The sequence below is a fragment of the Littorina saxatilis genome, linkage group LG12 (genome assembly GCF_037325665.1).
Source record: "Littorina saxatilis isolate snail1 linkage group LG12, US_GU_Lsax_2.0, whole genome shotgun sequence".
Taxonomy (NCBI): Eukaryota; Metazoa; Mollusca; class Gastropoda; order Littorinimorpha; family Littorinidae; genus Littorina; species Littorina saxatilis.
Window position 1 is genome coordinate 12,241,875 of NC_090256.1, and position 15,089 is coordinate 12,256,963.

The 15,089-nt window shown below is 41.2% G+C and overlaps 1 protein-coding gene across 3 annotated transcripts; it reads left to right on the top strand.

Moving 5' to 3' along the window:
• Nucleotides 1–1,024: 1,024 nt before the first annotated feature.
• Nucleotides 1,025–15,067, top strand: LOC138981268 (fucose mutarotase-like). Of its 3 annotated transcripts, XM_070354112.1 has the most exons (7): nt 1,025–1,166; nt 7,930–7,998; nt 8,596–8,666; nt 11,734–11,835; nt 12,197–12,270; nt 14,125–14,206; nt 14,241–15,067. In XM_070354112.1, the coding sequence occupies exons 1-6, from the start codon at nt 1,058–1,060 to the stop codon at nt 14,177–14,179; spliced, it is 480 nt and encodes a 159-aa protein (XP_070210213.1). In that variant the 5' UTR covers nt 1,025–1,057; the 3' UTR covers nt 14,180–14,206; nt 14,241–15,067. The 3 variants fall into 3 exon arrangements, with proteins under 3 accessions (XP_070210213.1, XP_070210212.1, XP_070210214.1); XM_070354111.1 differs by having other exon boundaries at nt 14,125–15,067; XM_070354113.1 differs by lacking the exon at nt 1,025–1,166 and adding an exon at nt 6,500–6,660 and having other exon boundaries at nt 14,125–15,067.
• Nucleotides 15,068–15,089: the final 22 nt, after the last annotated feature.

Here is a 15,089-nt window from a genome sequence, read left to right on the forward strand (position 1 = left end):
TTACTGTGCAAACAACTCTAAATATGGCAAGAGTGTCACGTGATATATAATCAACTTTGTCACGTGATCATAACAAAACGGCTACGGAGCGGACAATACTTTTTCCGTAACCAGTTGGGAGTGATGCAACAATATCACGGTCTTCTTCCCACAGCAGTCTCAAAATTTCGACTTGTTTTGACCTTAGAACGTTGTCTCTATCATAACTGTGAAGAACAGAACGGAGGTCACTGTCGAAGTCGGCCATAGTTTTACAACCACGTTCGTCTTTCGTCTTTTATCAGAAACATTAGTGAAAAACATATGGGAGATAACTAGGTATTCTTGTTGATAGATTTTGGCTTTTAGCTCCGCTTTTTCGCTTTTAATCCGCGCAGTAATCATCCATCCTGTCAGAGAGACATGAGCGATAGCGTGGACCGATGATTACGCTAGCGAACCACGTGACATTGCCGCGCTGGTACGCGGGCCGTGCGTCGTGTATGTGTGGCTGGCGCATTATAGGTTACACACTCCGAGTTCTGATTATCTTGCATATTTTCCCGAGGGTTGATTTTCAGGTATTACCGAACCTTTGGCGAGGTAATACCTGAAAATCGACCCGAGGGAAAATATGCAAGATATTCAGGACGAGGTGTGTAAGCTATTTATCCCATTACTCCGACGTTTTCATTAAAAACACATACTTTTTCCACTAAAACCTGCCCGTGCCTGTTTTCAGCTTGCCAAAAGCCTCCGCAGTCGAAATTCATGTCAATGAATTCATGCGCAAAGCTAGTTCCCATTTGTCAGCATAATGAACGGAGTCATTCGACTTGTATGTGGACATTCAGTCATTCATATTGCTTATAAAAATGTCTGCTATCTGTTTTTACATTTTGAAAGTCATTTTAAAATATCCCTGTGTATATTTGACATCGGCTTTCGTTATACTCAATTCGGCATAGGCCTACCGGGTTTATATTTTTACCAGAATTGCGCACGATAATGGCAGCGCAACAAATTCAGTTCGGCCGGCCGGCCGTGCTGGTTTGATCGTTGACCCAAGTCAGTTCGCATGCAGTGTTACTGTTTGTCAGTCGGGGATAGAAATGTTGGCTGTCATCGCGCTGTTCTGTTTCGGTTTTCACACGTGGATCACTTACATATTCAGTCGTCGGGTTTAGGTGAGCCAAAGCTTCAATACTTCGCCTGTTGTAGACACGTTAAGCAATAAAGCTTGGAAGTTGTATGTCGGCACTGAGAGTCGGTCGCGGCCGGTAGGCTACATCGCTTTCTAATTTGTCCCGGCCTTGAGTTTGAACACCAATGACAGTTGAGATCGAAACTCGGTTGTGATGGGTTATCCATATGGTTGTGATGGATTATCCAGAATAATCACCTCCTCAGCCGCTAACAGAGACAAAGAGGCAGGTCATGGGATAATAAATTATACGAAAACTGTCCCAGTGCCCCAGATGAGTATCATCATTTTTCAACCTTCACCTCAGTGACAACTTGACGGGCCTCCCGGCAGCTAACAAGTGGTCGCTTGTCACCATCTTTCCGGCAAATAAAACCGCATCATCAAACATATTTTTTTTCTCTCAGCGCGCATAATATGCGGAGGGGCGTACCACGCATAGCATTCCACCAAAAAATCCGGGGAGCTTAACTTGATTGTCATATGATGTGTATGCCGCGGGGAAGCCCCACTGAGCGGCTTTCAGTGCCCCCGGGCTACTGAATAACTTCTAGATTAGAACACCTTACCATAAGCGAAGCATGTACACTAAAACGCACAGAGTAGACTGCAAGGCTCTATTGACATTGGATTAATCAGCGAGTACTAAAATCGTGATTCACTGAAATGGTAATTCTGGAGACATGTGGCTCAGTAGGCTACAGCCTGTAGGACCGTGCTGCCCGGCGTCTGCCGGCCTTGTTTATCTCACATAAACTCCATACTAGTCTCCCCTCTCCTCCAAAAGTACTGCTGATCAAACGTTGGACCTCGTATACCACTCATGGAGACTTATTTGTGATAACAATTTGTCTTTTGACTTAGAAATGTAAGAGCTTCATCGTCAAATCTTTCTGTTCTCATCCAAGGGACATAACCACTCCGCGGCGGGTTTTCTAATTAGTAGGCTAATCTGCGAAGTATTGGGGTAACACTGTCTATCGAAGTTCATCGATCACAACTTCAGTGAACAGTCAGTGCTTCACTAGTGACATTTGCGGGGAAGCATTCACACGGGGGATAACCTGTCAAAGGCCGAACAGAAGCCGAAGGCCGCTCATGACACGTGTGAAGGCAAGTTTTGTCTGTTTTCTAGGTATTGTTTGATTTATGTCGGGATTTAAGGTAAGCTACTGATTCAGCGATGACTAAATTTGTTTCTCGATGCATAAAAAGTCAGGGAGCGATTGATATTTGCCCGTAAATAGCCTTCAAAGCTGAAAATGTCCGCGATCGAGCACCGGAAATGGCTGTTCGATGGGTTTTGCAAGTAGAAATGTGCTTTATTTCACCAAATCAGCTCGTATTTGGTGTGGATACGGGATTCTAGAGGACGAAGGAGTCATAAGAGGTGCAAAGAAGTGCTATTTGGGAGTAGAATAAATCTTCCGAGACAGTAGACAAGAGAAGGTCATATTTGAGAGATGCGCGTAGGCCGATTGTCTTTCCGACAAGCGAATGATACAGCAGATTAATCATTCGTTTTGACCAGAAACCTAGTCTCTAGTTTTTATGAATGAGTTTTTTAATTAAAACAATCACGAGAACTCTCTCGCTTAGCCTAATGGCTGTTCGATGGGTTTCGCAAGTAGAAATGTGCTTTATTTCACCAAATCAGCTCGTATATTTGACATCGGTTTGGTATATAATTATATATATTTTCTAATCCTACCGCGAACTGGATAGCAGACGCGGCACGACTGTTGCACCACACTTTGAAGTAATCCCACACTTTGAAGTAAATTACTTCAAAGTGTGGGGATGTGCCCCACACTTTGAAGTAAACCCATATTTTACTTCAAAGTGTGGGGGGATCTTCCCACACTTTGAAGTAAACTCAGTTTTTACTTCAAAGTGTGGGGGGATCTTCCCACACTTTGAAGTTACTTACTTCAAAGCGTGGGACTTTTGCATCGCCTGTTTGAGCCTGATGATTTTGTCAAAAAAAATGGCAAAGTCTTTTGGATGAGTGAACAGAAAAAGTGAGCGAGCCAAGAAACATAATGATGTTTGTTATCAGGCTTTAAGCAATGTCCCATTGTTGAGTGTGACGAAAACTCGTGATGACGATTTTAAAACATGTTGGGTCACGCATGGTCCAATCTTACATGGTCCAATCTTACATGGTCCGACCTTACATGGTCCGACCTTACATGGGCCAATCTTACATGGTCCAATCTTACATGGTCCAACCGTACATGGTCCAATCTTACATGGTCCAACCTTACATGGTCCAACCAGACCTGTTTACCCCCATAAGTGTTTTGGAGTAATGCTCTGCCCCAAAAATAGTAATCCTGGCACAAAAATAGTAATCATCCAGCATTCGTCGCCAATTACAACGCCGCGGCACATGACAACTGTGTCTGCGAAACGCAATCATGCACATATATCCATCATTTACAAACAAAACACATCAGTCAGTTTTTGTAGTCATCATAATTTCAAAGAAGATCACATCAAAAGCACATGCATCACTGATTCTTTTTCTTTTGCTCGTAGTAGGCCTTTTTCAGTGTGTCAAGCGCTTCTCTACTGTACTTGCGCTTGCCGAATGAGTGAGGGCGAGACTTCACCACTAGAATAAGGCTCTCCAGCCTCTCATCAGACAGACATGATCTCTGGTCAGTCCTGTGCTTTTTCACCCCATTTTGCCATTGAAAAAAACAATGCCAAACATGTGAATTGATAAAAAAAATAAAAAAAATTTTTTTTTTTTTTTTTTTTTTTTTTTTTTTTTTTAATTTTTTATTTATGAAAATCGTAGTCTTGACACGGATAGCGGAATGGCGTATTTTTTGCAGAAAATCGTAATAAATTACGCCAAAATCGTAAGGGTAAACAGGTCTGTCCAACCTTACATGGTCCAATCTTACATGGTCCAACCTTGCATGGTCCAACCTTGCATGGTCCAACCTTACATGGTCCAACCTTACATGGTCCAATCTTACATGGTCCAATATAACATGGTCCAACCTTACATGGTCCAACCTTACATGGTCCAACCTTACATGGTCCAATCTTACATGGTCCAATCTTACATGGTCCAACCTTACATGGTCCAACCTTACATGGTCCAACCTTACATGGTCCAATCTTACATGGTCCAATAATATATATATGGACCATGTAAGATTGGACCATGTAAGGTTGGACCATGTAAGGTTGCACCATGTAAGGTTGGACCATGTAAGGTTGGACCATGTAAGGTTGGACCATGTAAGATTGGACCATGCGTGACCCAACATGTTTTAAAATCGTCACCACGAGTTTTCGTCACACTCAACAATGAGACATTGCTTAAAGCCTGATAACAAACATCACTATGTTTCTTGGCTCGCTCACTTTTTCTGTTCACTCATCCAAAAGACTTTGGCATTTTTTTGGACAAAATCATCAGGCTCAAACAGGCGATGCAAAAGTCCCACGCTTTGAAGTAAGTTACTTACTGAGTTTACTTCAAAGTGTGGGAAGATCCCCCCACACTTTGAAGTAAAAAATGGGTTTACTTCAAAGTGTGGGGCACATCCCCACACTTTGAAGTAATTTACTTCAAAGTGTGGGATTACTTCAAAGTGTGGTGCAACAGTCGTGCCGCGTCTGCTATCCAGTTCGCGGTATGATTAGAAAATATATATATATATATATACCAAACCGATGTCAAATACGAGCTGATTTGGTGAAATAAAGCACATTTCTACTTGCGAAACCCATCGAACAGCCATTAGGCTAAGCGAGAGAGTTCTCGTGATTGTTTTAATTAAAAAACTCATTCATAAAAACTAGAGACTAGGTTTCTGGTCAAAACGAATGATTAATCTGCTGTATCATTCGCTTGTCGGAAAGACAATCGGCCTACGCGCATCTCTCAAATATGACCTTCTCTTGTCTACTGTCTCGGAAGATTTATTCTACTCCCAAATAGCACTTCTTTGCACATCTTATGACTCCTTCGTCCTCTAGAATCCCGTACCCACACCAAATACGAGCTGATTTGGTGAAATAAAGCACATTTCTACTTGCAAAACCCATCGAACAGCCATTTCCGGTGCTCGATCGCGGACATTTTCAGCTTTGAAGGCTATTTACGGGCAAATGTCAATCGCTCCCTGACTCAGTTTTTATGCATCGAGAAACAAATTTAGTCATCGCTGAATCAGTAGCTTACCTTAAATCCCGACATAAATCAAACAATACCTAGAAAACAAACAAAACTTGCCTTCACACGTGCCATGAGCGGCCTTCGGCTTCTGTTCGGCCTTTGACCGGTTATCCCCCGTGATTCAGTCTGAACTATGTTTTGGCTGACGCCTGGCTGACGTCCTTTACCTATATATAGCTGCATGTATTCTGGAGACTATGCATGGTAAGACCAGAGACTGTAGAGTACCAAAGAGTGTATCCCTACGGAATTTGAGAGTACTCAGTCTCTGGTAAGACTGAATAGACCCTATCGGTATTCCAAGCTCTCGTAATCTCTCGCAAGCTTCAGAGCATAGCAAAGCATGCGGTACAGCGATCTCGTGCGAGCTGCACAAGCGAAGGTTCGAAGTTCTCGCGATGTTCAAAGCATAACAAAGAGCGTGTCTCGCGAGAGCTGCTCAGATACCGAAAAGGTCTATTGAGAGCCTGAGTCCCTGCCGCCGGTGTAACACGAGAAAATTACTCCCACGAGATTTTTATTCCGGAGTAAAAATTTCGTACGAAAATCAGTGTTACTCCCTTAACAAAAAAGTTTCTTGGAGGGAGTAATTTTTTCGTGCCTTGGGGAGTTCTTTTCTCGTACGAAAGGTGTACTCGGAGTAAGAATTTCGTACGATTTTTTTTACTCCGGAGTAAATTTTTCGTGGAGTAAAAATTTTGTGTTACACTGACATCACTGAGTTTTTGATGAGTGTCTGCAGAAACTGAACCGGCGGAACGCCACCGCGGTTCACAACTGAGTAGACGATCAAATCTAAATAATCTAATGTACATATAGCTAATTCACCTAATGCACACATAGTTAATACTACGACATGTCTAGCTGTTTAGAATACTACCGTATTATACACAAGCATACCTTCACTGTGACAAGATATTTTATTGCTGATATCACAAATTTGCTTAAATTCTACGTGCGGGGGATAGAAAGGGGTACACCGCATTCGGAGGATTGAGCAAGGGCGTGATGTTTGACAGGCTGTCATTCAATCGAGACATGCCAATACACCCACGAGTACCCCACTGCCGGACACGCTTTCGGTTCAGCGATCATGCAATGCCACACGAGTGAAGGGACATCACTCTCGTATCAAAGCAACACCTCCCACAGAAGTAGTCGTCTGCACTGTCAGACCAAGATACTGTGACCAAGATGCCTCTGAGAAAGATTCCCAAGATTTTGTCTCCAGATCTACTGCACGTTCTCTGCTCTATGGGACATGGGGATGAAATAGGTTTGCAATCGTGTGTTCTTCAGTCGCAGCTAAATTAAGCTCTCGACGAGCCTCCAGAAGCTAGCGTCTTGCGGACAGCGAGTCCCAAAAAAAGTTTTCGGGATTTCGCAAAAAACTGTGGAGATCCTTGACATCTGCGATATTGGTCAGGGTTTTCTTGTGTTTGCTTCCAAAGGAGTGGTGTCGGAATGTGCTTATCTAAAATATTACACGTATCACCTATGTGGCATTAACTGCGTGTGTGTAATAGGGGAAATGAAAGTGATCTTTGACCTATTTATATATCGACAGCACTAGGCTTAACTTCTCGGTGGTTTTTCCAACATGTTTTGTCAATGAGGCAAAGATTGTACACCTTATTTAACTGTCGAACATTCTTCTGTTGTGGAGTATTTGTTCCTGCTGTCATTTTCTATGAAAGTGTAAATAAGTTATTTGGACATACACGAGATTTAAACCATTAAATCACTATTGCCGCCCATCCTTGCAAAATCCCAGATTTGTTGCTCACTGTGCAGAAGGAATAATAATACAATCCTGTAATGTAAAAAAAATTGATTTAAACATAAAAACCCAGTTAAAAAATAAGTTTTTTTGTTAAAAAGCTTGTCAAGAATGTGTCATAATCATTGTAAATTAAAGTTGGGTGTATATGTAGATATATATGTGTCAGAAACCAAAATGAGATCACATGCACATATGTTCTCAGTTAGCCATCATACTGGCTAAGAGTATTTATATGGTAGAAATTTACCAGTAACCGACAACAATATATTTATATAGGATGGTGTGAGGATGGGGCTTCTATAACAGAATCATATGAATAAATTCTATATAAACAGTAATCTATTCCAACATCTGCACGAATACACTTCATGGCACAATGTTGATGTAAAAAATGTATTGATCTGTGGTTATATACTTCATAATTTTATCACTTCCTTTTAGAACCTTGATACTCCAACCACAGAAAATAGGTCAAAAAGTGATAAAGCAAGCAGCTTTGACATGAGACTACTCGACATACCTGCAAACACACATACACACGCAAAGGTGTAGATAAGGGACCATATATACCATGTATCCGTGTGTTTAGCTCAAAGTACTCAGTTTTGACCCTTCTCTGATTTGTGTGTGTATGTTATATATGTGTGTGTGTGTGTTTGTGCGTGAGTGTGTGTGTGTGTGTGTGTGTGTGTGATTTCAATCCAGTTCAAGAAATAACACATTTCCTTGATTTACTCTTGTTATTTTTCCATTCTGTTTCAGTGTTGGCAGACCTCCATTTCCCTTCCTCCTCCGTGTGTCGGCATGGTCCTAAAGAGATCAGAGCTGACGGTATACATTCAAGTTAAATTGTATCAGTTTATATGCAGCAAAGGTTGGCTTGTTTATAATACATGAAGTGAAAGAGAAGCCATGAGTCAGTACAGTGATGATCATTTATAATGATTGTTTTTAGAGACAAAATCAATAACACGTACCAAGTGAATACGATCAATGAATAAATGGATGCATACATGAAAACAAACATGAATTATTCTAGAATCATACTGAGGATCTCTTCTTCATCTTCTTCGTTCATGGGCTGAAACTCCCACGTTCACTCACGTTTTGCACGAGTGGGGTTTACATGTATGACCATTTTTACCCGGCCATTCAGGCATCCATACTCCGCTTTCGGGGGATATAATGTCTATAATGAGGATGAAAGTTGTTTATTGTTTGTTCTTGTGAATGCTTCTTATTTTTCTGTCAGGAGACGAGTCCCACATAACTCTCACACACTCTTGCTGTTGTTGTCAATATTGAGAGCGTTTACATCTCAGTATTGAGAGCGTTTACATCTCAGTATTGAGAGCATTTACATCCCTTAGTTTCATAGTTCATGAATTATTCCACGAATTTAGTCAAATAAATCCATTGTTCTCACAGGACTGAAAGCGTCCGATCTCCTGAAGGCAATTATGGAAGTGTTTCCCCTGGACCAATATGAGGACCAACCAGTGAGTGTGTTGTTATCGTGGGCTATATCTTTTCTTCTTTTTTATATTAATGAAATACCGTACTTTTCGGACTATAAGGCGATACTTTTTTCTTTTTTTTCACTTAAAATCGTGGGATCGCCTAATACACGACGTCGCCTTATTCTCGGATAAAATAGGTTTCACGAGCACTGTGAACGTGAAATCAATGAGCAACTAACAACCATTTAAGTGAACACAATTCAAGCAATATTGATCGCCGAAAAAATTACCTGAACAATAGGGGCGGGAATGTAGCTCAGTCGGTAGCGCGCTGGATTTGTATCCAGTTGGCCGCTGTCAGCGTGAGTTCGTCCCCACGTTCGGCGAGAGATTTATTTCTCAGGGTCAACTTTGTGTGCAGACTCTCCTCGGTGTCCGAATACCCCCGTGTGTACACGCAAGCATAAGACCAAGTGCGCATGGAAAAGATCCTGTAATCCATGTCAGAGTTCGGTGGGTTATAGAAACATGAAAATACTCAGCATGCTTCCTCCGAAGTCGGCGTGTGGCTTCCTAAATGCAGACCTGGGAACCCATACGATTTCGCCGTATTTTGTACGCATGATTGTCGAGAATACGCTCAGTACGGTCAGTGGGGAAAAAATACGACGAGAAAAATTCCTAGACTACTTTTCTTCACAAGCCCATCCTAAGGCCGATCCAGTATTTTGGCACATGATTACGTCACTATATTAGCCGCTGTCGAAAAAAATATAATCGGATCGTGTCAATCAATCAAAACAACCAGGCAAACGAAAGTACGGTATTTGGCGAAATCGGCTCCGAGAATAAACAAGTGAAACAAAGAAGAAAAGTGAAAAAGTTTGAAGAAAAATATCACACACACACACAATTTCTAACCAACACACACATGTAGTCCCGCCCGGAATAAGCTTTTTTGGGATGATTTACGACTTTTGCGCACATTTCGAGCAGATGAAAACACAACATGGCGGCTCTCGCTCCTCCAACTATCGCGAGATACAATCAGGAATTTTTACGCCGCTTGGAACCTTTTTAGGTTATTTGCATCTCGCATCCTGATACATCCGGTGTTTCTTTGTACGCTTCGGCTTGTCACGACGACTTGTTGACAAACGAAGATTCGCGAATGAAAGAGAAAAGCGCCGAGTCTTGAGTAGAGAGCTAATAACGTACCGGTAATCGCTAATCGAGCGAAATGAAAATCCGCGGCGACTTCCATTAGGTGAATGCTATTCAAGTTTAGGTAACGTTTTAGCCGCATCTTTTTATAAGCCGCAATGCGATTTTTTTTTTTTAAGTCGCGGCTTGTAGTCCGTCAAATACGGTACAGTTTTTGTCAGTAAAAAATTAAAAAAGCATTTGTTTTAAATGTATAGGTAAACTTAATTAACGGTGTGACGGACGCGCATGAGGCATGTTTTAATCATGGATGTGCAAACGCTGTGTGGAGTACGCTCATTTTTTGAAAATACACCAAGTTTGTTTGAGAATACTCAAAGTGCAAAACAGGGGTTCCCAGGTCTGTAAATGGCGGGGTAAAAACGGTCATATACGTAAAAATCCGTGGGAGTTTTAGCCCACGAACGAACAAACAAACAAACCTGAACAATAGTTGCGTTGAAACACTACAGTCGACAGTCGGTCTCTTGACACTTCAACTTGCACGGCGACTTTGCCACTGTCAAAATGTCAAAAACGGAGAGAGCTTCATACGACGCTGCCCTCAAAATTAATGCCATCGATCTTGCGATACGACTGGAGAGCAACAGAAAGGCAGCTTTCGAACTAGGCCTGAACGAATCCATGGTTCGCAAATGGCGTAAACAGAGAGATCAGCTGTCGGGTGCCATGTCAGCAGCGGCTTTCGTGAACTTCTTTTGTTCAGACTCTGAGGGTTCAGATTTCTCTGGATTTTTTGGGAGTGAGAGTGACGACGACAACGAGTGACGATTGAGTTACCGCTGATCTTCTTCCCTGACTTTCTGTTTGAAACAGTGTTTCATGGCGATTTTGAGCGGTCACCATGTTTGATCATTGATGTTGTTTTTTGGTTTTTTTCCTACGTACGATGTTTTCCTCATTTCTTTTCTTTCTTTTTTTTTTTTCATGCTGTCGCCTGCACGACACCATTGCCTTATCCATGGCATCGCCTTATTCTAGGATTTTTTCAGTTTTATTTTTAAAAGTAGGGGGTGCGCCCTATACACGGCAGCGCCTTATAGTCCGAAAAGTACGCCCGGTACATGTATACACAATAATGATAATGCATAATATGTATAAAACGCATGTATCCAGGGTTTAACCCTGCTCAAAGCGCTGTACAGTCATTGGAAGAAAGTACAACAACAACATAACATTATTTACAGTCATATCAATTAATAACACATTGATTGCACTATAAAACACATGCATACTTTTGTGCAATTATAGATTGATATGCCTCCATTAGAAACATCACTAGCTGTCATCAAGGGGTGTGTGTGAGGGAGGGAGGCGGGTGTTTAATATGCTTCCATTAGAAACATCACTGTCATCTAGGGTGTGTGGGAAGGAGGGGGGGGGGGGTGTTTGATACCCTGCCAATGCTGAGTTCAAATCTCAATGGAGCACAGCAATTAGCAGAAAACTTCCATAAGTCTTTGGGAGGACCTCAGTCCCTCCATTGATGACCAAGACATTAGTTTTGCAATGGAAGCATTGTCAATGTTATTATGATTTAGTCTGTGACGCCAGATACTCTGCAATTGCTTCGATCAGTTCACAAACACCAGTCAATTCACTCACAAACAAGAATCAAGCCCAAAGAAATGAATTTTCATTTCACAATTGTATCACTGATCTGCACCTGCTTTATTTGTTCCGAAACAGTTTTTCTTCTAATTTTACTGAGAACAAAAAATCACACAAAGGATTTTGCATCCTCAAATTAATGTGCAGAATTGTCTGAGATATAGAGAGAAAAAAGACAGAGAGAAAAGAGAGAGAGAGAGATGGTGTTTTAGTGATAGTGCAGCCTCATAATGTTACTGGAAATTTACATTTAAAATGACAATGTTTTCAGGCGGCTGTGATGCAACGTGTTCCCTCAGACGAAGCGAAGAACTTGCCTGTGCCTATATGGGACACATACCAACAGATTGTCAATGCCTCTGAAGGAAAGACAGTGAGCTGTGCTTTATTTGTGTGTGTGTGTGTGTGTGTGTGTGTGTGTGTGTGTGTGTGTGTGTCCATCTGTTTGTCTGTCTGTCTGTGTGTATGTGTGGGATTTTATGATATTTGTGTAAGTGTGTGTGTGTGCGCGCGCGCTTGTGTGTAGATCTGTTCTTATGAGTTCATGTTATTTTGTGTATGTGTGTGTTCTTGCGTGTTCCTTTGTGTATGTGTGTGTGTTCCTCTGAGCGCATGTCTGTTTCTGTGTGACGTGTGTCTGTTCCTTTCTGTGTATAAGTCACTCAGTGTGTACAAAAGAATGGATTGTTTCTTGAACATTTTATGCATGTTAACTTACTTCTTTTGATCTGCAGGTCAAGATAGAGCAGGTTGAGAGATTTGCATTTTATGAGCGGGCCAAGAAAGCCTATGCTGTTGTACACACAGGGTAAGTTTTTAAAATTTTTTTTACGTCAACTCTTTTGTATTTCATCAGCGCAGAAACAAAGCCTTTACTTCCTTGCGACAAAACTTAGACAGAAAGGGAAAGGGTAAAAGTGGCCTGCTTATCACAAGTAAACATCTCATTTCACTCTTATGTGGGAAAAAATATTCCAGGAAGTCAACTTCTGACTCATCAACAAAAATCTGCCAAGTTTGACAGAGGAACAGGCTGTTGTATGGAATTCCACATTCTCACTGTATTATTTTTATTGACAATAGCAAGAATATTTGCGCATACACCTGAAAAGCCAGCCATTAGGACGCCGTTCAGACTGCTTAACAAGAGATGTGTGCGAGTGTGTGTGTGTGGACTAAGGGAGATAATCTGATTTGTTTCATTATTTCACCCAGGTCAAAACATTAGCATTATAGCAATGAAAATAAGCAGTACTACAAATCAAAAGACCATTAGCTAGCAACATGTCAGTTCTCAAAAACAAATTGTGTGTGTGTAGATGTCAGTGTCTATTCCATATGCTTTATGCTTAATAAGGCTGTTGGGGTCTATGTCGACCAAAAGAATGGGATTAACTGTAGGTGGAGTTCCTGTAGGTGGATTCCCTGTATACCTAAGACTTTAAAATTGGCAATCTTGTATACAGGGAATACCACAGGGTGTAGTTCCTGTAGCGTTTCGCTAATATCAATGAAAGTCACGTGATGCTTTAGCGACATCGTTAGAATTTGATGTTTTTCGATCCTTTTTTTGATATTTCTTAGAAATTCGAGTATGGTTTGCAAGTTTTATTGAAAAACTGCACCCTGTGGGATTCCCTGTATACTAGATTGCCAATTTTAAAGTCTTAGATATACAGGGAATCCACCTACAGGAACTCGACCTACAGGGATTCCAACTCTTTTGGTCGACATAGACCCAAGGTTCGTACAGAGTCCTTGAACCCTGGAAAACTCCTTGAAAATTGGAAAACCTTTTCCAGGCCTTGAAAAGTGCTTGAAAATAGAGTTTTGTTAAATAGTCATTGAAAAGTACTTGATTTTTCCAAATTGTTGCCCATACATTTTGTCAGCAGCTTGTCTTATTTAAAAAAAATGCAACCCCCTTTTTTTCTCTCAAATACAGTACACACATTTTGGGAGAATAAAAGATCGAGTGAAAACAAAAGCAGACGAACTAACTATTACTAGTCACCTGTAGTTGCTTCCCTTCCTGAAGGTAAGCTTGGTGCTTTGCATTAATTTGGGGAAAATCATGTCCTTGAAAAGCATTTATTTGGTCCTGGAAATGTCCTTGAAAACTCCTTGAATTGTATCAGCTCTGCCCTGCAGGAACCCTGTAAACCCCATCAGCCTTAATAAGGGCTTATTTTGAAAGAGAGAGAGAGAGATGGGGGGGGGGGGGGGGGGGGGAGTGTGTGTTTGGGAGAGAGAGAGAACGAGAGAGAGACAGAGTGTGTGTGTGTAATAATTAAAGTTATGCAGATTTTCATTTTTCTTCAGACTTCATGCATTAGTGAACAAAGAGCCTGGGAACAACATTGATTATTTAACCTGTATGGACGAAATGGAAAAAAGATGCGATAGGCTTGGGTTTTTCACGATGTAAATACAGTGGTACCTGCCCTTGAAGGCGACCTTTTTAAAGGATCCCAGACAAGTTTTTCTTCTATATGGAGTGACCTTTCCATAACAACCACCTGTCAATAACAACCACCTGTCTATAACAACCACCTGTCTATAACAACCACTTTAGGTCTGCCACCTTGGCTGGTCGTTTTAGACCTGTATGTTCAACTGCACTGATTTGTTAACATTTGGGTTTGTTTTTGTGTTTTTTCAGAGAAAACATGCAGTATGCCAACATCATTCTGAAGAAAGGATGTGTCTTCGATTAGGCACCGCCAGAAACGGATTATTGATCAATGCCAGTATTTGACTGCTGCTTGGGGTTAATTGATGCCAGTATTTGACTGCTGCTTGGGGTTAATTGTGATTGATGCTTGTTCGCTTGTGGATGAAAGAACTGGGGCGACTATAATCACATTGATTGTCTTCAATGGAATGAGCGCTTCTGGGGTAATAACACGTACGAGACAACTCATGTGATCTTGCCGCGAGGTGGCGCCAGTTACCAACCGAAAAAAAGAAGGGGCATAACCTCACCAGAACCGACCATTGTCTGTTTACCGTATAAAATGCACGACTTACACACGAACTGTTACCAAACCGATATGCTATTTGGGACCAATGCAAGTTTTTGTTTCCTTTCTCGTGTGATCTTGCCGCGAGGTGGCACCAGTTACCAGCCGAAAGAAAGAAGGGGGCGTAACCTCACCAGAAGCGCCCATTGATGCTACATCATTTTTGGTGGTGTAGAGCTTTAGTGCTATTCTTTTTCTCAGAAATGATAAGAATGAAATCAGAGAAGTCAGATTTAAACTAAAATTTGAGTCTTCATGTCTGGCATTAAAACATTATTCTTAAGAAAGCTGTGTTATGGATGAAAGAATTTAATATGCTCTCCCAGGAAAAAACACATGGGGCAAGGTGTCAGGGGAGAAGAGAATGGTGTGTTTGGGAATGCTTTTAATGTAATTACTATAGTAGGCATTAATCTGGAGTGAAGCTGGCACATGGCAATTTGTGTGTGTCTCACATTATACGTTTCTACTGTTTAATTAATGTACAATTGTCCCTCATATTTGAAAGTGCACTTCCTGTCACAGTCATGTTTATATGAAATAAGATATTTTTTTGTGAAATATATTTTTTGATGCAACATTCTTGTATGTTATTTGATCTCAT